Source organism: Chiloscyllium punctatum, chromosome 4 (assembly GCF_047496795.1).
Source record: "Chiloscyllium punctatum isolate Juve2018m chromosome 4, sChiPun1.3, whole genome shotgun sequence".
NCBI classification, from domain to species: domain Eukaryota; kingdom Metazoa; phylum Chordata; class Chondrichthyes; order Orectolobiformes; family Hemiscylliidae; genus Chiloscyllium; species Chiloscyllium punctatum.
In genome coordinates this window covers 67,066,076-67,092,810 of record NC_092742.1, presented here as the reverse complement: position 1 = coordinate 67,092,810, position 26,735 = coordinate 67,066,076, and the positions used below count along the sequence as shown (strand labels likewise).

At 42.1% G+C, this 26,735-nt stretch overlaps 1 protein-coding gene across 2 annotated transcripts; it reads right to left on the bottom strand.

The window, feature by feature from the left end:
- Positions 1-4,254: 4,254 nt before the first annotated feature.
- Positions 4,255-26,097, bottom strand: sptssa (serine palmitoyltransferase, small subunit A). Of its 2 annotated transcripts, XM_072568954.1 has the most exons (4): positions 25,912-26,097; positions 17,387-17,523; positions 10,077-10,216; positions 4,255-5,005 (listed from the first exon to the last, which is right to left on the bottom strand). In XM_072568954.1, exons 3-4 carry the CDS (start codon positions 10,177-10,179, stop codon positions 4,902-4,904), a joined length of 207 nt encoding a protein of 68 aa, XP_072425055.1. In that variant the 5' UTR covers positions 10,180-10,216; positions 17,387-17,523; positions 25,912-26,097; the 3' UTR covers positions 4,255-4,901. The 2 variants fall into 2 exon arrangements, with proteins under 2 accessions (XP_072425055.1, XP_072425053.1); XM_072568952.1 differs by lacking the exon at positions 17,387-17,523 and having other exon boundaries at positions 25,912-26,090.
- Between the last annotated feature and the right edge of the window lie 638 nt (positions 26,098-26,735).

Genomic DNA, 26,735 nt, shown 5'->3' with positions numbered 1-26,735 from the left:
TTCTCCATTTCCCTAGTTAAGCAGCTTACAAGAACACCACGGCCTACACCATTCAGGTAAAGACAATCTCATCAGTAAAGATCTTACTTTTCCCAATACCTGTGTCAGTACCTCACAAACTAGAACCCACTTTCTCACACCTATCTTCAAACTACACATTCACTTCTGTAATCTTATTCAACCCTTGCCAATGTGCACATTGCTTGGGTAGTGATCCAGAACTTTGAGATTCTATTTTTTTAAATTTAGCACTTAACTTCTCATACTCCCTCAGCAGAAACTCCTTCTCAGTTTGACCTGTGCTTTTGGTCATTGCACTACCACTAGATCTTTCTCTTCTCTTCTTAAGCTCTTCTCCACTCCAAAACAAATATCTCAAACACCAGCACTGGGCAGACAACACAGGCATCTGTGGACCCTCAATGTTTGCTGTATAGTGTCAATCTCCTCACTATACTGCCTCCAAAACTTCCAAATAGCTTGTTTTTTCAAATTCATCAATGGAATGTAGTCATCACTGGCTGAGGCAGCATTTATTTCTAGTTATCCTCAAGCAGATAGGAAGATGGTATCAAACTGCCTTCTTGAAGCACTGCAGTCCATTTGGTATAGGTTGATGCACAATGTTGTTCAGGAGAGAGTTCAAGATTTTGATGCAGCACCACTGAAGGGAGATATATATTCCAAGTATATGGTGGTCATACCATTTAACTGCTTTCGTTGTCCTTCTAGATGGAAGTAGTCATGAGTTTAGACGATAGTATGAAGGAACCTTGGTGAATTTCTGCAGGGCATTTTGTAAATTGTGCATACTACAAATTGGCCTCAGTGACTGAGGGAGTGAATGCTGTGGTCGTAGTGCCAAATAGGCTGCTTTGCCCTAAATGGTGTCAAGCTTTCAGAGTATTGTTGGAACTGCACTCATCCAGGCAAACGTGGAATGTCCCATCACATTCCTGACTTATGCCTAACAGATATTGGACAGTCCTTTGAGAAATCAGGAGGTAGGTTACTTATTGCAAGATTCCTAACCTCTGACCCACATTTGCAGCCACAGTATTTATATAGTTAGTCCATTTCTGTTTTTAGTCAATGTTAATCCTTATGATATTGATAGTGAGAGATTCAACAATTGCTGAACTGAGAGACCTTGGAGTGCAGGTTCATAGCTCCTTGAAAGTAGAGTCGCAAGTAGATAGGATAGTGAAGGCAGCGTTTGGTTTGGTTTGCTTTCCTTTATTGGTCAGAGTATTGAGTACAGGAGTTGGGAGGTCATGTTGCGGCTGTACAGGACATTGGTTAGGCCACTGTTGGAATATTGCATGAAATTCTGGTCTCCTTCCTATCAGAAAGATGCTGTAAAACTTGAAAGGGTTCAGAAAAGATTTACAAGGATGTTGCCAGGGTTGGAAGATTTGAGCTATAGGCAGAGACTGAACAGGCTGGGACTGTTTTCCCTGGAGCGTCGGAGGCTGAGGGGTGACCTTATAGAGGTTTACAAAATTATGAGGGGCATGGATATGATAAATAAACAAAGTCTTTTCCCTGGGGTCAGGGAGTCCAGAACTAGAGGGCATAGGTTTAGGATGAGAGGGGAAAGATATAAGAGACCTAAGGAGCAACTTTCTCACACAGAGGGTGGTATGTGTATGGAATGAGATGCCAGAGGAAGTGGTGGAGGCTGGCACAATTTCAACATTTAAGAGGCATTTGGATGGGTATATGAATTGGAAGGATTTGGAGGGATATGGGCCAGGTGCTGGCAGGTGGGACTAGATTGGGTTGGGATATCTGGTCGGCATGGACGGGTTGGACCGAAGGGTCTGTTTCTGTGTCATACATCTCTAGGACTATGACTATAATGCAATTGAATGGCAAAGGGCAACACTTAGAATCTCTATTGTTAGAGATGGCAATTTTCAGGATATTGTGCAGGTCTTACTGTATTTTTTATGTTTATCTTGAATGGCTTCCTGTACCACAGTGCCACGAGCAGTCAACCAGCATGGCCCTCACTTCATCCAGAAAAGACGAAGATCTTGCACTGCTGCAGTTTGGATTCCCTTACCTGCCTCACTTGACATCGCTCTCATCTGTCCCTGATCACTCAAGTCACGAGACTTTAAAAGGGATGTGATCGCCTCTTGGACTAAAGTGTCCAGTAACAGCACCCCTCCCTGCTGCACTGCAGCTCAGCTTCTATTCTAATATCTCTGAGCCCAAAGTTCCTGCAGCTGCAAGCACACTGCACATGCAGTTGTTCTCCATCATCCTTGCATCCAGTAACTCCTACATTCTGCAATCACAACACATCCCTTTTCCTGTCATCTCTAATATCTCAATGAATCAGCAATTGCTCATTATTAGTTTACAATGAATACTCTATTGGATTCCGATAAATTGTAACGTTCTAAGTACAGAGGTTAACTATCAAGTTTGCATGCACAGTGTGAAGGACTAATATCAAATCTGGTGCCAACGTGATCTATTGAAAAGTAGAGTTGTTCAAAATGTATACTATATAAGTAAAGATTATTGCTCAATTCAAATGGATGATCTGGCAGTGTTTTCTGAAATGTTCCAACCCAAACTGATCAATCTGAATGACCCATTTAATAAGCTTAATTGTCTGCAGGTCCTCAAAACCACTTCTCAGCAGATGAGACAGTCTGTCCAAACTCAGACAATAGGAAATCTCCTAGACATTACATTTGGATAGTTGTTTCAACACTTCCCAGGACAAAAAGATCAGAACGCCAACAAAGAACTGCAAATGTTAGAAATCTGAAAGAAAAACAAAGTGCTGGAGAAACTTAGCAGGTCTGACAGCAACTGTAAAGAGAAAACCAGGGTTAATGTTTAGTCCAGTAACACAGCTGACAAAAGGTTACTTGAGACAAACCATCAATTCTCTACAGATGCAGCCAGATGTGCTATATTTCTCTAGCACTTCCTGATTTTGTTTTAAAAGATCAGGAACCTTCTTAAAATAATTAAGGAAACCCATTAAGCAACTTAGTCTGTTTGGTAACTTCCAGTAATTTGTGAAAGTGCAAGGATAACAGAACATAACATTTTATACCTAAGTGGCTGGCAAGAAATAGGGACACCCAATAACATTAATCATTTGATTCTACAGATGAAACAATAGTCAGGGCATTTGTCAAGATCTTATAATGGTCAACAACTAATTTAACTGCAAATTCAGCCACTGATTAGTTATTGTTCACTAAGTTTTGCTTCTTCTTTACTAAGAAGCCCAAACAGAATTGTACAGCATGAGGAACAGTCTGGATGGAATTTTGTGTTTAAAACCAGCAGTGGACATCAGAAGGCGAGTTATATTGTATTTCACCTCATGTGAGAAAAGAATACTGAGACCAGTAACACTGATTGAAAACAGACATGCAATCCTATTTGGAGACTGAGCAGCAGCATAAACTAGCAAGCAGCAAAAAGAATAAAAGCATGGATTACTTTCTAAATGGTGAGAAAATTAATAAAGCCAAAGTACAAAGGGATCTGGGAGTGCTAGTCGAGGATTCTCTAAAGGTAAACATGCAGGTTGAGTCTGTGATTAAGAAAGCGAATGCAATGTTGTCTCTTATCTCAAGAGGGTTGGAATATAAAAGCAGAGATGTACTACTAAGACTTTATAAAGCTCTGGTTAGGCCCCATTTGGAGTACTGTGTCCAGTTTTGGTCCCCACACCTCAGGAAGGACATACTGGCACTGGAACGTGTCCAGCGGAGATTCACACGGATGATCCCTGGAATGACAGGTCTAGCATATGAGGAACGGCTGAGGATACTGGGATTGTATTCGTTGGAGTTTAGAAGATTAAGGGGAGACTTAATAGAGATGTACAAAATAATACATGGCTTGGAAAAGGTGGATGCTAGGAAATTGTTTCCGTTAGACGAGGAGACTAGGACCCGTGGACACAGCCTTAGAATTAGAGGGGGTCATTTCAGAACAGACATGCGGAGACATTTCTTCAGCCAGAGTGTGGTGGGCCTGTGGAATTCATTGCCACGGAGTGCAGTGGAAGCCGGGACGCTAAATGTCTTCAAGGCCGAGATTGATAGATTCTTGTTGTCTAGAGGAATTAAGGGCTACGGGGAGAACGCTGGTAAGTGGAGCTGAAATGCGCATCAGCCATGATTGAATGGCGGAGTGGACTCGATGGGCCGAATGGCCTTACTTCCACTCCTATGTCTTATGGTCTAAAATGTAAGAAAACAAAACACAATGGAAAGTCATCACAAGTATTTTATATTTATTATGAATTTTAGGACACCAAAAATATGACATCATTTAGAATTCTATACAAGTCTTACAGGTGGGCAATATCACTTTTCAAATGGTATTAAAAATGAAACATACTTCAAAATATGCATCTCGTGAAAATTCCAATTAGATCCCCAATTGCCAAAAAACTCAGAAAAGTTAAAAATTTGTTTTCTTTATAGCTTGACACATACCAAATATTTAATCAATCTTAGGTCCAAGTTATACTTGAATTACATATATATGTATATGGAATGCCTCACACCAATTGACATTTTTGTTTAAAAATGTACAACTAACGCATTCACATCGCAACGTGCACACTATCAAAGGCAATTAAAGTACTCACATTAGTAAATATAATAACTAGATTAACAAACAAGGGCACCTCATTATGTTGCAAGAAGGCATATTAAAACAATAAATACAAAACCATGAAATACACTCCACACTATTTTTATTTGCCACTCTATAAGCTTCTAAATCCTTTATAATGCAACAGGGTTGATCTTCAACAGCATTCTTGCCAGTTATTGAGAAGTAACCATCCATTGAAGAGGAACCTTCTTTCTTCCTTGTGTATTTCTGGTCTTCATTCTGGCTTAAGGCAGTCATTGGACAATCTCAAAGTAGTGCAATATTGCCATAATATGCTGAGGCATAAACACGTAACCAGTGTATATAGCCATCCCAACAATAGATATTAATAGGGAGTCTAAAAAGTCAGGTTAAGGAATAGATTTTGATAGGAGTATTACCTGGATGAAGACAGTGATTATTGAACATAATACAATTCCTCTGGCACAATTTACATAAAAGGGAAGATATATTTTGCACAGGGCAGAGCAGTAGACAGGATCCATACAGACTTCAGGAAGGCGTTTGACAAGGTTTCCCATGGGAGACTGGTTAGCAAGCTTAGATCTCATGGAATACAGGGAGAACTAGCCATTTGGATACAGAACTGGCTCAAAGGTAGAAGACAGAGGGTGGTGGTGCAAGGTTGTTTTTCAGACTGAAGACCTGTGACCAGTGGAGTGCCACAAGGATCGGTGCTGGGTCCTCTACTTTTTGTCATTGACATAAGTAATTTGGATGTGAGCATAAGAGGTACAGTTAGTAAATTTGCAGATGACACCAAAATTGGAGGCGTAGTTGACAGCAAAGAAGGTTACCTCAGATTACAATGGGATCTTTAACAAATGGGCCAATGGGTTGAGCAGCAGCAGATGGAGTTTAATTCAGATAAATGCAACGTGCTGCATTTTGGGAAAGCAAATCAGAGCAGGACTTATACACTTGTAGGTTAGGTCCGCAGGACCTTACCATTAAATGTATAAGAGACCTTGGAGTGCAGATTCACCTCCTTGAAGGTGGAGTCGCAGGTAGATAGGATAGTGAAGGCTGTGCTTGGTATGCTTTCCTTTATCAGTCAGAGTACTGAGTACAAGAGTTGGGAGATCATGTTGCGGCTGTACAGGATATTGGTTAGGCCACTTTTGGAATATTGCGGGCAATTCTGGTCTCCTTCCTATCAAAAGGATAGAACATAGAACATAGAAGAATACAGCGCAGAACAGGCCCTTCGGCCCTCGATGTTGCGCCGATCAAAGCCCACCTAACCTACACTAACTCACTATCCTCCATATACCTATCCAATGCCCGCTTAAATACCCATAAAGAGGGAGAGTCCACCACTGCTACTGGCAGGGCATTCCATGAACTTACGACTCGCTGAGTGAAGAACCTACCCCTAACATCAGTCCTATATCTACCCCCCCTTAATTTAAAGCTATGCCCCCTTGTAATAGCTGACTCCATACGTGGAAAAAGGTTCTCACTGTCAACTCTATCTAACCCCCTAATCATCTTGTACACCTCTATCAAGTCACCCCTAAACCTTCTTTTCTCCAATGAAAACAACCCCAAGTGCCTCAGCCTTTCCTCACAGGATCTTCCTACCATACCAGGCAACATCCTGGTAAACTTCCTCTGCACCCGTTCCAGTGCCTCCACATCCTTCCTATAGTATGGCGACCAAAACTGCACACAATATTCCAGATGCGGCCACACCAGAGTCTTATACAACTGCAGCATGACCTCAGGACTCCGGAACTCAATTCCTCTACCAATAAAAGCCAGTACGCCATATGCCTTCTTCACTGCACTATTTACCTGAGTGGCAACTTTCAGAGATCTGTGTACATGGACACCAAGATCCCTCTGCTCTTCCACACTACCAAGTATCCGACCATTAGCCAAGTACCCCATCTTTTTGTTACTCTTACCAAAGTGAATCACCTCACACTTAGCTACATTGAACTCCATTTGCCACCTTTCTGCCCAGCTCTGCAGCTTCTCTATATACCGCTGTAACCTGCCACATCCTTCCTCACTGTCTACAACTCCTCCGACTTTCGTATCGATGTTGTGAAACTTGGCAGGGTTCAGAAAAGATTTACAAGGATGTTGCCAGGGTTAGAGGATTTGAACTGTAGGGAGAGGTTGAATGGGCTGGGGTTATTTTCTCTGGAGAGTTGGAGGCCGAGGGGTGACCTTATAGACCTTTATAAAATCATGAGGGGCATGGATAGGATAAATAGACAAAGTCTTTTCCCTGGGGTCGGGGAGTCCGGAACTAGAGATCATAGGTTTACGGTGAGAGGGGAAAGATAAAAGAGACACCTAAGGGGCAACTTTTTCATGCAAAGAATGGTATGTGTATGGAATGAGCTGCCAGAGGAAGTGGAGGAGGCTGGTACAATTGCAACATTTAAAAGGCATCTGGATGGATATATGAATAGGAAGGGTTTGGAGGGATATGCACCAGGTGCTGGCAAGTGCAAATAGATTAGGTTGGGATATCTGGTCGGCATGGAAGAGTTGGACCGAAGCGTCTGTTTCCATGCTGTACATCTCTATGACTCTATTACCCTTAATATTTTAAAACCACCTCAATTGATCTCCATACATATAAATTCTACTGTGAAGTTAATGAATAGCAAAGGGGAACGGCAATTTTGGTTTCAGCTGGAGAACTTAGCTTCTCGATTTGCACGGTTTAACTTAATTAATCTGATGAGCCTATTTTAAGAACAAAACATACAAATGTATTTCAAAACTGTTCATATACCACCTTAGGTTTTAACTGATGCACTAAATAGACTATGAAATACTGATCTCTGACAACTAAATCTTAGACAGGAAAAGGTGAAATTACAAACATTAACCAATAAGGAGTGCCACAATCAATATCACCACTCTTAGGATGTGAGAATAATTTTAATTATAAAGGGCTGTGAACATGTTGTAAATCATCAAAGTATTGATTTGCTCCAGATGGAAGCAAAAAGCTTTCGAACAAACTTCAAATGAATTTAACAAATGGATCGCAAGCAAAGTCATTCACTGGTACTGTTAATAAATACTCAAAATTGAGTTTCTGCCAGTTTTAACTGGCTTTGGCTAGTTTTAAAGTCAAAAATGTTATGTTTGCATTAGCATTTTAGAATTCTATGCATGCAGCTTTGACTTTAAAAATGTTATATTATAATTGTACAAATGTGCAGATGCAACCATGTTATTCACCAGAATGAGTGAAGCACAAGTAAGCTGGGATTCAACGGGATTAAAGTAAATCCCCAAATCAAAAGCTTCAAATTAAACAAATTAAACATTAGAACATAACAGAAGCATTTTCAACAGCAGAATAGGTTGTGCTTAAAATCGGAAATTAAAACAGTGAAACAAAACTAGTGACGAAAAACTCAGCCGGTAGAGCTAGAGTTAGAGCTATGAAGAGAGAAACAGTTAACATTGAGTCAAGTATAACTTTTTTCATATGTGAAGGAAGAGATGGGAAAGTGATGGGATTTATACTGTACAAAAAAGTGGGAGGAAGCAGTTGAACAGAAGGGAACGTCTGGGCTAAGTTAGGGGTTGAATGAGATCAAAGATTCCAGGTGTCACCAAATAAAGACAAAAGAAGTGGAATATTTGTAGAGATTTAGTTCAAGAGTAGATGTAAATTGCAAAATATGTCAATTCTACTGAAAGCAATACCAAGAAAACTAGACACTTCAAGGTGAGGAAGAGGAAGCAGCAGGAGATACAAATTGAGGACAGAATTCATGATGTGAACATGTTGAACTCAGCAGTGAATTCAGAAGGCTGCTGAATGACTAATCAGATAATGGAAATACAGTTCCTCCAGCACCTAGGCCAGTATTTATAACCTATCCCTAAATGCCTAGAGGGCAGTTAAAGGTGAACAGTTATTTAAGTAAAGAAACTGCCATCCTTACCTGGTCTGCAATCACATGTAGGCCAGACCTGGTTCACGTAACATCTTCCTTCTCTGAAGGACAGTAGGGAACCATTGCTCTATTGACAATCGACAACAGGTTTCATGAACATCACTGGACTCCTAATTTAAAATCCATTTGCCATGTGGGATTCAAACCAAGGCCTCCAGAACATTACCTAGGTCTCTGCTTTAATAATCCAGTAATTAGGGTAACATCTCCCCAAAATTGATGCATGTCATTTTTCACCAACACCCTAAATGTAACGATACAATGATTACTATCTCTGAAATATTTCCTCACTATCATTTGCTCTACTTGGCCCACCTCATTCCCAAAAATCATATCCAGTAGTGCTTATTTTCTTGTTGGACTGGCCAGAATGCTGTAAGAAATTCTCCTGAACACAGTCATTTTTTGCTGCCCTTACACTACCACTATCCCAGTCAACTTAAAATCAACATCATCTCTAACTTCACTTACTAAGATGTAGGCCTCTGAGATACGTGTGCAGCAGTAGCTTCTGGATTAGCACGCTAGTATTTCTGGATAACTGCACTAAAAGGGAACATTGCTTAAAATCCTCCCTTACATCGATTCAATGATGTCTACATTTCTATAATTATCTTGCAGATATACTGCATTATATCCTTCCCACGAACTGGTGGCCTACACATTACACCTAGTTGTATAACTATATCCCTTTCATTCTTTAGCTCTAGCCAAATCAATTCTGTCCTTGAGCTTTTTGAAACACTCTCTTTTCATAGTACCACAATACTATCATTAAGAAAAACATCAACATTGTCCTTTCCAATCTTTTCTGAACATCTTGTAACTAGAAATATTTAACACCAAACCTGCCTTTCTTTAAATTAAGACTCAGTTATCAACACACCATAACCCCATAAGGCCTGTAATCCCCAATCTTATTAACTAGATTCTATGAATTCACAAAACGTACCTAGATTTGGACTATTACTTTTGCAGTTACTCCAGCTCCATGTAATAATCTACTATTCTCTATTTTAGTACTATTTGCATCTCCCAGTATTTCGCATTCGCTATCAAATTTATTTTCCTGTCATTAGAGTCATGTATTCAATGGTTGTAATTTTTGTTTAAGATATTCTATAATCTGATTTTGTTAGCCAATTTTTTTATAACAGCATTTTCTTACAACACAAAAGTCTGAATTTTAAAAAAAATCATTCATGGGATAAGCACATCACTGATTACGCCAGCATTTATTGCCCATCCAGAGTTGCCCTTGAAAAGGTGATGGTGAACTGCCTTCTTGAAGTGCTGCAGTCCACGTGCTATAAGTAGACCTGACAATGGCAACAGGGAGGGAATTTCAGGATTATAATGTGGCGAAAGTGAAGGAATGACAATACATTGCCAAGTCAGGATGGTTAACTTGGACAATCATGCTCTCAAATTACAAATAAAAAAAAAGACATTCACATTTTAAAAGGATACTGAATATGGTCCTTTCCCAGGGTTCTAACATGTAGAGTGCTGTAATCAACAGATACTGGTAGTAAAGCCAAGACATCTGCTTCCATGCCGTTCCCAGTGCCATGGTCACTGGTTTGATTTCCTCCAAATACTGTAACGAGCTGGCAAGAACACAGACATTTCATTAGTCACTATCTTACTTTTATTTCCTGGAAAAACAATATTTCTCTTTAATCCAAAATGAAAGTTACAGGGTGGGATATTCTTTGCTTGATACAAAACCAAAAGACAAGACAGCTTGAGGCAGCCATTCCCAGAGTGGGGGTTAGGTGCCCAAGTCAGATCATGAGTTGACATTTTGGCATCATGAGCTGTGAGACAGCAATGGCTGCGAGGAGAACAGCAACAGCACAGCTACCAAAGGAGGCCTTTGGTCACAGAGGGGTCAGGACAGTTTTCAAGTCTCAATAGGATTGCCATGGGAAAACGTTTGAGAAGCAATGGCTTAAGCTATCCATACTTCAATGTCACTGCCTGAAATTATTATTTTGGTGAAAATTCATGAGTTAACTACAGTACAAATATCCAACAATGAAATAGTTTTTTTAAAAAAGCCACACATTGTAAGTAATCAATTGAACACATTTTCGTGCTATATTTTTCCCTGTTCCAAATGTTCATGCAGTTGAACATAGAACAATACAGCGCAGTACAGGCCCTTTGGCCCTTGATGTTGCGCCGATCCAAGCCCACCTAACCTACACTAGCCCACTATCCTCCATATGCCTATCCAATGCCCGCTTAAATGCCCATAAAGAGGGAGAGTCCACCACTGCTACTGGCAGGGCATTCCATGAACTCTCAACTCGCTGAGTAAAGAATCTACCCCTAATGTCTGTCCTATACCTACCACCCCTTAATTTAAAGCTATGCCCCCTCGTAATAGCTGACTCCATACGTGGAAAAAGGTTCTCATGGTCAACCCTATCTAAACCCCTAATCATCTTGTACACCTCTATCAAGTCACCCCTAAACCTTCTTTTCTCCAATGAAAACAGCCCCAAGTGCCTCAGCCTTTCCTCGTACGACCTTGAGTTGTGGTTTATAACCAAATCAACCTTGCTTAAGTCCCGTTGTTATTATTGCATTTCTCCTTTGAGCATCTCATCTTATTCCATTCCCCTCACTCTCAAATGTCCAAAGTATTGTATTGATTTTCTCACCATGTTATCTTCATTATTGTCTTCCTTCAGCTTCACATTCAAGTCATCCAATCATCTCTCTCCCTTCCCCTAGTACGCCAGGCCAAAGTTCTTTCTTCCAAGGCCAAACTTTCTCTAGTTTCCCTTCTCAATACCCTCATATTCTCTCCAAACATCTTGCCGATGAGACCCATTTTGACCCAATCCCCACTCAGCTGCTGACCACACAACTTCACTTCCTGCTGACTCCCCTGTTAGCTGATATGGCTAATAGCTCTAGTCCCTCAGATAGCTCAAAAAAACAAACCTTTGACCTCTGTTCTTGTAAATGATAAAAACAATGTTTGCCCTCTCCAAGATCTTTGCAATATTACGTCATATTTTCCCAAGAACTCATGTTTAAATTAATCCAAGTCAGGGCTCCACTCACGTTACAGTGAGAAAAATGGCTCTCAGTCAAACAGCGTCTTTCCCATCACCATCTACCTGGGTTAAACTGCATTTGCCTGGTGCCAATTCTTATCCATCTAATCATATCCAGAGCATCACTTGCAGTGCCTTTTCTTCTCTGGATCATCTTCCTGCTTGGCAATCTCTCATCTACATGTACCCTAGGCAACACCATCCAACAAGATAGCATCAGTCGATACTGGCAACACCTAGTTCTACCTCAAAACCACCTCTTTTGACACTCTACTGTCTCCAGATTGTTAATGCAAAATCCAACTCTGGATGAGTAGAAACTTCCTCAGAGTAAATACTGACAAGCCATTGGCTTTGGTCCCTTTAACTCTCTCACACCACCAGTCTTTCTCCCCCTAACAATTCTCTTAGGTTGAACCAGAGTTTTCAAAGGTTACTGTCATTTAATTCACAGCTGAATTTATGACCACATATCCAGCAATGAAACCGCTATTTCCTGTGTAATATTGTCGGACTCCAGCCCAGTCTTAGTTGCTGAAACCATCAACCTCAAGCCTCAACTATTGCAAAGCAAATTGTGATAACTTCCCATGTGTCTGTGAATGTGTCAGACAAAGCACTGCTGTCAGTGACCTAGCTTAGACTAGATGTCATTTACCCAACATTCTGATCTCACCAAGCCATATTGGCTTCAGGTATAACAACATCTCAATTTCAGAATTCTCAAACTTGCTGTCAAGTTTCTCTACTGCCTCACTTCTCTATATACATGTGACCTTCTCCAGCGCTGCAAGGGATAACAACCTGTATTTATACAGTCCCTTTACAAAACAGAGTATGACATGGAGTCACGTAAGGAGATATTGGGTCAGATGATCAAAGAAGAACGTTTTGAAGAGTGAAAGGGCAAAAATCAAGACAGAGAGGCAGGGAGGAGGAGATGGTAGAATTGTAAGAGATAGCTGTATTCACCTAATTTCAGCCTCTTAAATACTCAACTTGACTTTTGGTGACCTTCAACTACCTGGGTCCCAAGCCCAGAGATTCCTCCCCCTCCCATCATCCAACTCCACAAAAGCAAAAACCTCTCCACTTGCTGATTTTCCTTTAAAACTCGGTAAAGCTTACCCCTCTATCAAAGCTTTTAGCCATTTTTCCCAACATTCCATGTTAATTGTTGTTCTATTGTGTTTTATCAAACTTCTGCTAGGTGCCATGGAATATTTTACTTTGAAAACACTATATTAATATAAATCAAGCATAATGTGGGAAAATGTGAGGTTAGTTACTTTGGCAGGGTAACAGAAAAGCAGTTTATTATTAATAAAACTAGGAGAAACTACAGAAAGCAATAATAGTAGGAATTTGATGTGACTGCCCATGAAGCACAAAATGTTCGCCAGGAGGTTAAATTACACAATTAAGGCAAATTGGATGTTGAGCTTTATTAGAGAGAGGATGGAATATAAAAATAAGGAAATATCGCTGCAACTGTACAGAGTACAGCTTTTGGTCTCCTGACTTGGGCAGAGACATATTCTCATTGAAGGCAGTTCAGCTGATTCCTGGGATGAAGGAGTTGTGTTATGACTAAAGTCAGAGAATATGGGTCTATAATTCATTGGAGCCTGAGGAGACTGACAGGTAGTCTTATTGAAACACAATAGATTCTGAAGGAGCATGACAGAATTCATGGTGAGAAGTTGTTTCCCTTTGTGGGGATATCTCGAACTAGACGGTACAATTTCAAAATAAGGGGTGTTCCATTTAAGGCAGATATTATAAGGATTGTTTTCTCTGAGGGTAATTAATTGTTAGAATTCTGTCCCCAAGTGAGCAGTGAACTCTAGGTTGGTGACTGCATTCACGATGGAGTTAGATAGATTTCGATTGATAAGAGTGTTAAGACGTATGCAGGAAAGGTAGCAAAGCAAAGCTAAAACCACAAAGTCTTATCCTTTGGTGTAGTAGGCTCAAGGATTCAAATGGCCTGCTCCTGGTTATAGTTTTTGCATTTTTATAATGTTACTTAAAATAAGTTGCTGTTTTTGAAGTAACATCAACTGCAAATCTTTAATACACTGGGGGAAACTGAGTGACTCGGACTCGTTTGTTAAAACGAACATTTTACACAAAGTGACTTTCCATTCAGATTTATTATCAGCTCCTGAACCTGATACGCAGAGCTGTGTTTGGTAGCATCTGCAATCCATTAGTTCATACATTGACCTTGTGGCTGTGTTTCCGGAGTTTACATGAATGTTCAAACAACTGATACAATAGTACATATCTTGCAAGGTTAAGTAATGCCTGTATCTAAGAAATTGTAGCAGAGGTTGCTATCAACACTATATCGAGGTGGAGAATAGGAATTGCCAAAAACACCATAAACATTATAAGCTTTCATGGATTGGGCTCAAGCAAAGGGGGAAGACAGCTGGATAGTTAGGAGTTTAATAGGATGGTAGTTCGTGAGCCAGAGGTGCACTTCATGTGAGCAACAAGGTGAACTCAATCAGGTGCAGTGGTAGCATCCCTGCATCTGAGCCAAGAGACTTGGGTTCGAGTCCTATCTGCTCCAGAGTTGAAACTTATGGCACTGGAAAAGCTAAGCTGGTCAGGCAGCATCAGGAATGAAGGGCTTATGCCTGAAATATCTACTCTCCTGCTCTTTGAATGCTGCCTGACCTGCTGTGCATTTCCAGTGCCACCCTTGCCAACTCTGACTCTCCAGCATCTGCAGTCCTCACTTTCTCCCACCTGCTCCAGAGGTGTGTATTAACATATCTAAATAGGTCGATTAGAAAAATAGGTTAAATAAAAAAAAAAGGAGATACTGAAAACTTGCTTGGACCGAAGGGAACATTTGATCCGATGGGCTCAGGAAGGGAGGGAAAACAAGAGAGGCAACTGATTGAGACTATTCAATCTGAGTGACACAAAAATCAATGAGCATCTTCTGGCCATTGTCATTGTAGGTTAGAATGGAGAACATACAGAAGTGTTTAAGAACATATTTGCAGTGAATGAGGAAAATCAGGGCATAACTTTACAATTAAGGATGACCATGGAGAGTGTGCAATTTCAGCAGAAGAGGACACAACCCTAGAGCATCAAATACGTCGTTCAGTCATAATGACAAATGGCTAAATTAGTCATCTGTGGTTTTGGGACTTTAGGAAATGGAGTTAAGCACCATACCAATGGATGGCCAAAGGCAATACTTTTAATGGCACCAAAGGTAGAGGAAAGGATGTAATGAGCTGGAGTAATATCATCAATGAACAGCCAATGCCTACAGAGTTGGGAATTTGTTAGTGTTTCTATAATTGATTCGTGGAAACAGATTTTTTCCCCAAGACAAGCACAGAAAAATGTATTTCAGAAGGGAAAAGGGAGGGGACATTCATGGTAAGGCACACACAGATTGAATAGCTTAAGTGGTGCGCACAAAAGAGAAAGATTATAGTCCAACAGGTTCATTTCGAAGCACTAGCTGTCAGAGCACTGCTCCTTTATCAGATAGCTTTGGAAGAGGATAAGACACACAATTTAAAGCAAAAGTTTGCGGTGTCATGCAATTGAAATGATATATTGAACAAACCTAGTTTGCTGTTAGATCGTTCATCTTTTAGAATGGGTTGCAGGTTTTGGTTCATTAACAAATAAATCCCAGAACTATTTTTAAGTGACATCCTTGAGATAAATTAAGGCTTTATAAAAAAAAGTGACATCTCAGCTCAGACAATGCATTAAAGGTGTTAGGTGAGAGTCTGTATGTATCCCAATCTTGAGTCCGACTTGATTCTATTTCCAAAGTAGGAATTTATAATATGCAGATAGACAACTCTTTATTCAAAATCTGAAAAGTTAGGTTTTCATAGCATTAACAAGGTTGTTTGACTTGAAAAAGTCTTAACCTAACTCCACACCCCCTTGATGCATACCACTCAGGTGCGACGTGGGGGTTGGGGGGGGGGGGGGGAAGAAGGGAGAAATGTGGCCCAACACTGGCAGGACTCAATTCTGTCTCAGGGCCCGTTACTCAGTGAGTCTGCTGTTCGGTAAGACTTTTTGAAATTTCACCGTTGAACTGTCACTTATCCACAAAATTCAAAAAGCTCAGAATTCCAAAAACTAGCTGGTCCCAAGCAGCTCGGATAAAGAATTGTGTACCTGTATCACATAGATTGACTGCCTGCAGATTGTGCGCTTTTTCAGCAAAATAGTATGTACCTGCAAATATAATTCTGCACCTGCAAACTGACCCCATCAACTTTATGTGTGCGTGTGCATGAGACAGAGCCAGTGTGCACGTGAGTCTGCATGCAGGAGTATAAGTGCACGTGAGAGTGTGTGTTTGTGTGCGTGCATGTTTGGTAAAGTGAGAGTGAGTGTGGAGTATAAGCCTATGAGACTGAGTGTGAGTGTGCAAGAGCAAGCAGATGCTACGATAACGGATGAATGGACACCGTACAACAATCGCCAGACAGGGTTGATCCCTCCCAGTCGGGGAACACTTCAGCGGTCAGGGACACTTGGCATCGGAAGTTCAGCTGACCATCATCCAAGGTGGACTTTGGGATACACAACAACAGAGTGGCCAAGCAGAGATTGATAGCCAAGTTTGGAACCCATGAGGATGCCCTTAACCAGGACTTTGGGTTCATGTCACACTACAGGGGACTCCATTACACACTATACACTCTCTCACGCACACAAACACACACACACACAGATCCTACACACACAATCCCCCCCCCCCCACACCCTCTCACAGGCTTATACTCCATCACACACTCACACTTGACCAAGCATGCACAGATACAAACAAGCTCTCAGGCGCGCGCACACATTCTCCCTCTCTCTCATGTACATACACACGAGTCTAAGGGGTAAATTTGCATTTGCAGATACATTCTATTTTGTTTAAAAAGCGCACAATCTACAGGCAGTCAATCCATGTAACATTTTATAAATTCCTACTTTGGAAATAGAAACAGTCTGACTCTAGATTGGGATACATACAGGCTATAACCCCACACCTTCAATGCATTATCTGAGCTGAGATGTCACTTTTTTATATATAAAACTTTACGTTATCTTGAGAATGTGACTTGAAAGTAGTTCTGGCATCTACATATTAATGAACTGAAACCTGCAACCCATTCCGAAAGATGAAAGACTTAACAGCAATCTAGGTTTGTTCATTATTGCATTTCAGTTGCATGACACTGTAATCTTTTGCTATAAATTCTGTGCATCATGATCCTTCTCCACAGCTACCTGATGAAGGAGCAACGCTTGGAAAGCTCGTGCTTCCAAGTAAACCTGATAGACTATAATCTGGTGCTGTCTGATTTTTTACTTTGTTCACACCAGTGCAACACTGTCACCTCCACATCATAAGAAAAGTAGAAAGTGAGAGAGATGAAAGATGAGAGATGAGTCAAGCAACATCTTGTTGGGGAGAATATCAGTCCTGATAAAAGTTCATCTTGGTTCAAAATGTTAACTCTGATTCTTGCCACACATGCTGTCTGACCGGCAGAGAATTTTCAGAAATTTGTGTTTTTGTTTTGACTTGAAGTTTCTTGTTTCCATACTATTTTGCAAGTCATTACAATACAAAGTCATTACAACTAATTATTGGCCCAGAATTTACAAATTAACAAATGAATGGTGCTCTTCATTCATAACACTTACATTTTCTGTGGATATTTTCACCAGAACTTAGGGTAATTTGAGAGCCAAAACAGCATAGCCAGCATCCAGTGCAGGGACATGTGTAAACAAGGTAAGGAACGTTGTGTCTCCTCAACCAAATCTGATTGATGAATCTTCTGAGGCATGCAGAGTGAACCAGGAAGTGCAAGGTGGAATAGTTCATGCAAAATTAGGTGCAGAAATGAAATATAAAGAAAGATAGATGAATTGAGACAGACTAAAGAAAACAAATTAAATCTCCAACAACAATTACAATCTGAAGGAATGATATTTATAACAGCAAATTTTCACTGCCGGCGAGGTTTTTCTCATGGTAATTAAAACTTGCAATTTCTTTACACATTCACTTCTGCTTCAATGGATAAGGTCTTATTTGAGTCTTGAGCAAAATTTCAGAGCAATGAATTTTCTTCACAATTCTATGGGCTATATTACTTAGAAATAGATATTAAGACACTTCATTGCTTTATCTGCTATAATTTGAAAATTATTTAATTTTTGCATGCAAAGGTAGTTGTACTTTTTCCACAAATAATAATATCAAATCAATAGGCCAGATTTATCACTCCCAATCTTTTTTTTAGCAGAATAATGACAAACCAAGTAGGAAAGCACAGTACTCCCACTTCCCTATATGTTGAATCAAGTCAGTTCTCACAGAAGAAACGGTTTTTAATTCATTCATAAGATGTGGATGCCACTGACTATGTCAACATTCATTACATATCACTAACTGCCCTGGAGAAAGTGGTGGAGTTGCAGTCTTTAGTGCTAAGGAATGCCTAAATGCTGTTAGGAAAAAAAGTTCCAGAATTTTGACCTAGTGACAGTCAAGGAACAGTGATATAGTTCTAAGTCAGAATGGCGAGCAGAGAAATTTGCAGGCGAGGGCACTTCGACATAACTGCTATCCTTGATCATCTAGGTGGTAATGATCATAAATTTGAAAAACATTGTTGGAGGCACCTTGGTAAATAATACAGTGCATCTTGTAAAAAGTTGACACTGCTACCACACAGGTGATGGCGACAACAAATGCTAAAAGACGTGGAGAGGGTCTTCTTTGGGCTGCTTTTTTTCTGGATATTGCAAAGCTTGACTGTTGTTGAAGCTGCAACATCCAGGCCAGTCTTTTATATATTTATTTATGGTTAGATGACAGGATATATGAATATATGGTTGGTCCAGTTCAGTTTCTAGTCAATGGTAAACCTCAAGATATTTAAGTGAAGGCTTCAGCTATGGTAATTTAATTAAATATTGTGATGAGTAGACTTTTACTCCTGCTGGAGATAGTCACTGCCTGTCAGAATGTGGGCAATATCATAGTAAAAAACCTTTACTAGAAGGGACCACAGCAATAATTTCATGCTTTCTATCCATCTGCACAGCAAAGTCACTGTATACAGAGGTAGGCCAAAGAGTCTAAATGACAATAAAGATCAGTGATAAACCTGGAAGAGATTGTGCAAATGTTTCCAGAACACTGTGCTAAACACATGGGCTTTCACTGTTAAATGCATTTGTCGTTTCCAGGCAACACATTTTTTACTACAGCTGCAAGTTTCCATCCAAATGGTGAGGTTTCTTTGAAGAGTGCATTGCAACATTTCATACGCACTTACCCTGAGCCGGACACAGTTGGGATCATCCAATAGATCTGCAATGTGCTTCCTTGCTTTAGTCTAACGACCAAAGGGGAGCTTAAGCAATTGTCATGACTGTGTACTTTGTATGATATTTTGTAAAGGTGACTAATCTGTAAAAATGAACACAGAATCCTACAAAGAGACTCCCATTAGCCACATCACTGTCCTTATTGATTAACTGCAGCCAAAAAAAACATAGGCAGAGTGCTATTGCAGTATCAATGAATGCGGACATTTAAAATCTAATTACCCCCTGGGGAACAATAGGTCCTTCTAAGGATGAGAGAATTAAATGCATCTGAGAGAACAGGAAATTACAGCATAATTGACTTTGCTTTGTGGAACAACGATTCAAAGTTAACGAAGTAGCCATCTTAGGTTTTGATCTGTATAAAACATGCTATGAGACATCATTTTGACAGAACTCCAAGTGCAGCTGAGAATCACCAGAGGTAGAAGGAGAAAGGTAACACAGCTAGAGAATGGAACAGAATAGAAACCCTACAGTATAGAAACAGGCCATTTGGCCCACAGAGTCCACAAAGATCCTCTGAAAAGCATCCACCCAGACCCACCCTGCATTTCCCATGACTAATCCACCTAACCTGCAGATCCCTGGACACTACAGGACAATTGAGATAGCAAATCCACCTAACCTGCATATAGAGACAGATGTACAGCATGGAAACAGACTCTTTGGTCCAACCTGTCCATGCCAACCAGATATACCAACCCAATCTAGTCCCACCTGCCAGCACCCAGCCCATATTCCTCCAAACCCTTCCTATTCATATACCCATCCAAATGCCTCTTAAATGTTGCAATTGTACCAGCCTCCACCGCTTCCTCTGACAGCTTATTCCATACACGTACCACCCTCTGTGTGAAAAAGTTGTTCCTTAGGTCTCTTTTACATCTTTCCCCTCTCACCCTAAACCTACACGAAGGGGAAATGGGGGCACCCAGAGGAAACTCACGCAAAGACAAGGAGAAATGCAAACTCCACACAGTCCCCCAAGGGTGGAATCAAACCCGGGTCCCTGGCATCTTGAGACAGTGATAACCACTGAGCCCGACATAGTGAATAGGAGATATAAAGAATTGCTATATTGAAGCAGACTCTCAAAGGTTACAAATTCTGTACTGTAAAAGCAAAGTAAAGGAGTTTCACCATCTCTCAGAATCTGTTCTGCTCAGTTCACCTGTAGAAGAAACCTCCAACTACTTGACTGAAAAAACACCACTGCAGCTGCTGAATTCTGACTTCAAACTTGCAACCCTGTCACTTCAGAAAGAAAAATCTTCAAGTAAAAACCCTGCAACAAAAACAGACTTATCTTACTTTCACCTTTATCCACACAGTTAAGCTTTATACTGGTGTTTTTGATAACTGACACTGCTTAATAACTTTCAGCAATAGTTGTATCTGCTAATTATTACTTGTTTAAGACTACAGCTTTGCTTTTAGCTTTAAATTGAAACAAAAAAGTTCACATTTCATCAACCACTTTGTGGACACGCTTTCAGTGGTTGTGACACTATAAAATCTAATTTATATTCATTTACATTCCAGCCACATTATTCAAGATTCTCACATCTAGGAAATTAATAATTAATATCCTCCCAGGTTGAGAAATGCGAAAAACAAAACATACCACAAAATGAAATGTATAGAAGCACTGGTAGAGTTCACTGCAGAAAGCTCTTATTCAGGATATCCCCTTTGGTTCAGATGAAGATGGCTTTAAATAGACATTATGTTTAAAAAATAATTCTGTGGAGAAACTATTTTAAAGGAAACAAATTCAAACTAAGTTTTGTGTATAGGTAGTTTACACTTATGCCAGTAGTGCATTGTATAGCCAGGCAAAAACTATTTTAGAAAAAATTGTCAAGCAATAGGCCAAGTTTAGAATGGTTATGCAAAAGGACAAGGGTAGAAAAATCACAAAAACATTTAACTGGTGGACCTAAATCATTGAGTTGAGAAAGGATCCAGGTCAGTTTAATTGGGATCAAAATAGTAATTAAACAATGGGAGGACTGAGGAAATGTTTCAAATCCAAAGAGACAATGGGCATAGGTTATGACTGATGAGCCTGATTGAATATTTTGGAAAGATAACTGAAATAGTGGACATGGAAATATGGAATGTCTGAATATTATTTATATAGACTGTCAGATAACAATTTAAAAAGTCCCATATAAAATAGTTTAGAAAAGTTAGGACTTTCCACCTTGGAACAAAGGTTTAATAGATATGTACAAGACTCTGGCAGATTTGCATAATGCAAACTAGGAAATAATGCTCCCCTTAGCTGATCGTATAAGGACTAAGGGACACATTGTTAAAATTCCTCTTATATCTCTTCCCTCAAATAAGAACTCAGAACTTATTACATCTGATGGTGCAGAAATATTGATCAATTTCTAAAGGAAATTGAACAGGCATTTATCTGGAATAAACATGCATGGCTATGGGGAAAAGCACAGTGAAACTAATTAGACTGTCCCATGGAGAGCCATGATGGACCAAACGGCCTCCTCCTGTGTTGTAATTGATACTGACACTTTTAACTAAAATTGAAGCTTGTGGAATTGAGGAGAAATTATTGACTTGATTCAGAAATTGGCCAGTAGCATGATGCACAGAACTGCTCAAGGTCCTGCAGGCGCACTCAACCAGGGCTTTTGTATTGTGGTAGCATGACTTCCAACAGCATGTAATAAAATCCTCTAGACAGAAAATCCAGTAACCATTAGCATATTTTAGTATTTTTTTTCTGTATTAACTCACGACCCAAGTCTCCATAGACACTGTTTCTAGATTTTCACTGCTTAAACTAATTGACTTATTCTTTCCTATCCAAAATACACTTAGACTTGTCGATAATTTAAATGAACATTCACAAATTATAATAATCTCATAATTTTATGATCTATATACATTGCTTACAATGTCACCCATCTCAGTGCCATCAGCAAATTTGGATTTATGACTTTATATCCAGTTTTCTAATCCATTAATAAATAATGTGGATAGTTGACGCCCCAACTTGGATTCTTGCGTATACACAGTCACATTCTGCAAACTTTTCCTACTCTAATGCTGCACAGCAGGAAAAGGAAGGGCATTGAAAGCTGGAACTCCCTGGATGATCACAGGCAAGAAATTAAAATGAAACTTGAAAGAGACTTGTAAGCTTCATACAAACATTTAAAATAGGCAACAAAATTGAATATGGAAAGCACATTAACCAAAAAAATACAAATAAGAGATACAAAGAGAAAATGAGAGTTGTTAATCTAACAAGGAACCCAAACATATAATTAGTAAAAGAAGCAGCAATAAAAAAGGATAACATGGATTAGGAGCTAAAAAGGTGATTTGGTGGAAGCACAAGCTTGTTCAGACATTGAACACTTTGTATCTATTTTCATTAAAGAGAACACTACCAATGTCACAATAAATTACATGATACAGGTTAGGAATCCTTTATCTGAAAAACTCAGGCCCAACTGGTTTTCAGTTAAAGGGTTTTTTTTTCCCTGGTTTTTGGGTTCACAAAAGTTCATTTGGATCTGTTGAGGCCTTTGAGGAAAAAAAATCTGCTGAATCTGAATGGACCAAAAAGCAAAGCTGCTTTTCTAAAGTTTTCAAATGGACCTGTAAACATGCTGAGTTTGACCTTGTGGGAAACAACAAAACTTTGCTAAAGGCCCAAACTCTGTGTCGCAGGTCCAATCCTAAGAAGACTTTCATTTTTTAGTTCTTTCCAGTTTTTGGAGATATTGATAATAGATATCTAAGCTCCAGTGACAAATGCAGATTAGGATAACATGACAATGGATATCATTGAAATAGGAGCAGGAAAAGGTCATAAGATTCCTCAAGCCTACACTGCCATTCACCATTCTTGGCTAATCTGATGGTCTTAATGGCAGTGCGGTGACTCTCAACTGTCCTCTGAAATGGTCAGGCAAATCACTCAGTTGTATCATTCATGACAAAGTCTCAAACAAAACTGGACAGACCACCTGACATCAACTTAGGCACTGGAAATGACAAGAACAACAACCCTGTCAAAGTCTTTCTTACTGTCATCTGGAAGCTACTGCCAAAATTGAGAGCAGTCTCACATACTAAGGCAAGCAACAAGTCTGACAGTCAGTCATACTCACAGAATTACACCTTACAGACAATGTCCCAGATACCATCTTCACCAATGTTCTATCCCAAGAGCAGGACAGATCCAGTAGAGGCAGTGCCAAAGGAGTATATAGTCAGGGAGAGGGTGTCCTAGGAGTCAGCATGGGAGTCCTCAACATTGACTCCAGACCCCTCGAAGTTTCAGGGCATCAGCTGAACATTGGCAAGGAAACCTCCTGCTGATTACTATGGACCATCCTCTCTCAACTGGTGAATCGGTATTTCTCCATGCTGATTAACGCACTGAGGATGGCAACAGTGCAGAATGTACTCTGGGTGGGGAAGGCAGTTCTTCCTTCTTGTATTCCAATCCCCATACAAATAAAGGCTAACGTGCCATCAGTTTCCTAATTGTTTGTTGGGTCTGTATAAAATTTGGTGTTGCACTGAACAAGTGCATCTTGAGACCTGTGAATATCAACATTTACAAGGTTTGTGCCTTTTACAACAAAAATTCAGCTTTGTATTCTTTGGACCAAAGTGAATCACCTCTCAATCCCCCAAATTATATGGCATGAACCATCTTGTTCCCCCATTAACATCACCTCTCCATATCATCGCAGCCTCTGTGTCCTCCTCAGCTTACATTTGCATCTGTTTTGCATTATTAGCAAATCTGAACCTGTCTGTCTAAATCATGAACATAGATTGTAAATGGGTGAAGCCCCAGCACCGATCCTAGCACCACTCCACTAGTCACAGCATATCAACTTGAAAATGCCCCATTTATCCTTACTCCCTGTTTTTTATCCATTGAGCAATCCTTTAACAATGCCAAGATATTACTCTGAACATTATAAACCTTTATCTTGCACATTAACCTTTTGCATGACACTTCATTCCGCACGACTAGATCTAAAATAACTTTATCCCTATTAAGTTTCACTTTTTTTTGTTCCATGAAACTGTCATGAAAGTATTCTAGAAATTCATTTCCAGTTTACTTCTGTCAATTTTATCATCCCATTCTATGAATATTGAACATTCTACAGAATTATTATACTGCCTTAATTATAGGCTCCAAATCATTTCTTGTCCAAGGTTCTAAACGAGATACAGCAATTAGGGACCTTATAATAATTTTCCACAAATGCTTTATGACTCTTGATTTAACTAATCCACATCCATACTGATTTTACTTCCTGGCCATTTGAGCAAGCACTCTTCTTACTGTGCTTCTGGCATTCATCAGAATGACTGCTCCTCCTTTTCAATTTTGTCTTTTCAAAACTCATTCATGCGATGTGGTCATCACTGACTGAGCCAGCATTTATAGTCCATCCCTGGTTGCCCTTGAGAATGTGGTAGTGAGCTTCCTCCTTGAACTACAGTGCATTTGGTGCCGGTTGACACACAATGCCATTAGGAAGGAAGCACCAGGACTTTGATTAAGTGACATTGAAGAAACAGTGACATATTTCCAAAGTCAGGATGGTACCAGACCTGGAGGAGAACTTGCAAGTGGTGGTCTTTCCACGCATTTACTGGGGGGAGGGGGAATGGGGGGGGGGGGGGGGGGAGGGGGGGGGGGGGGAGGGGGGAGGGGGAATGGGGGGGGGGGGGAGGGGAGGGAGGGGGAATGGGGGGGGGGGGGGAGGGGGAATGGGGGGGGGGGGAGAGAGGGGGAATGGGGGGGGGGAAAGAGAGGGGGAATGGGGGGGGGGGGAGAGAGGGGAATGGGGGGGGGGGGAGAGGGGGAATGGGGGGGGAGAGGGGGAATGGGGGGGAGAGGGGGAATGGGGGGGGGAGGGGGAATGGGGGGGGGAGGGGGAATGGGGGGGGGAGAGGGGGAATGGGGGGGGAGAGGGGGGAATGGGGGGGAGAGGGGGGAATGGGGGGGGAGGGGGGGAATGGGGGGGGAGGGGGGGAATGGGGGGGGAGGGGGGGAATGGGGGGGAGGGGGGTGGGGGGGAATGGGGGGGAGGGGGGTGGGGGGGAATGAGGGGGAGGGGGGTGGGGGGGAGGGGGGTGGGGGGAGGGGGGTGGGGGGGAATGGGGGGGAGGGGGGTGGGGGGAATGGGGGGGGAGGGGGGTGGGGGGGAATGGGGGGGAATGGGGGGGAATGGGGGAGGGGGGAGGGGGGTGGGGGGGAATGGGGGGGAATGGGGGGGAATGGGGGGGAGGGGGGGAGGGGGGGAGGGGGGTGAGGGGGAGGGGGAATGGGGGGGAGGGGGAATGGGGGGGGTGAGGGGAATGGGGGGGGTGAGGGGGAATGGGGGGGGTGGGGGGGAAGGGGGGGGTGGGGGGGGAAGGGGGGGGTGGGGGGGGAGGGGGGGGTGGGGGGGGAGGGGGGGGTGGGGGGGAAGGGGGGGGTGGGGGGGGTGGGGGGGAAGGGGGGGTGGGGGGGAAGGGGGGGAGGAGGGGGTGGGGGGGAGGAGGGGAAGAGGGGATTGGAGTGGGGGTGCAGGAACGGAGTGGGGTCAGAGTCTGCGGTAGAAGGGAGTCTGTCGGAGAGGGGTAATGGGGTAATGGGGTATTAACTATCCCCGGCGGGTGTGGCATAATCTCCCACACCGGGCCCAGTCAAGGACCAGGGTTTCGGGGAAGGAGCACGGCCCGGAACCGCCGCCTTCACCTCACCCGGAACCCGCTGTAAAGTCACTCCCAACAGCCAAACTCTCGCCGCCAAGCAGGAGCCAACGTACCAGACATTAATGATCTCCGTCCGGTCCTGTCACCCGATCCCTTCTCGTCGACAGCAGCAGAGCGGGAGCTCAAGCTGCAGCTGGAGCCGCCCTGGACAGCCGCTCACAGCGCCGCCTCGGCTCCGGAGGAACAGCCGCTCACAGCGCCGCCTCGGCTCCGGAGGAACAGCCGCTCACAGCGCCGCCACCGCTCCGGAGGGACAGCCGCTCACAGCGCCGCCTCCGCTCCGGAGGGACAGCCGCTCACAGCGCCGCCTCGGCTCCGGAGGGACAGCCGCTCACAGCGCCGCCTCCGCTCCGGAGGGACAGCCGCTCACAGCGCCGCCTCCGCTCCGGAGGGACAGCCGCTCACAGCGCCGCCACCGCTCCGGAGGGACAGCCGCTCACAGCGCCGCCACCGCTCCGGAGGAACAGCCGCTCACAGCGCCGCCACCGCTCCGGAGGAACAGCCGCAGTCGGAGTAACGGTCAGGGCCAGTGCATTTGAGGGCGATCTATCTGTCCCCATGGGCCTGGATTTTTATTTGGTTTTGATTGCAAGTTGAAGAGGGCTCCCCTGGGCTGAAGAGAAAACCTTCCCCAGTCTCTGCAACACCCCCACCGCCAGACCCTGAGTCACAGCAAACCCCTGAATCGAGAGCAATATTCTCGGCCAGAATGTTTGTTTCATTCAAGTTGCTAAGAATGTTTCAATGTCCTTCCCAGAAATCATTCTATCCAAACATCCTGAATGCATTCTAAGAATAATTTTAAAACGTCAACTTTGATATTAATATCTAATGTGAAGATGAGTCAGGTCTCGGGAACGGGGGATATAACAATGAC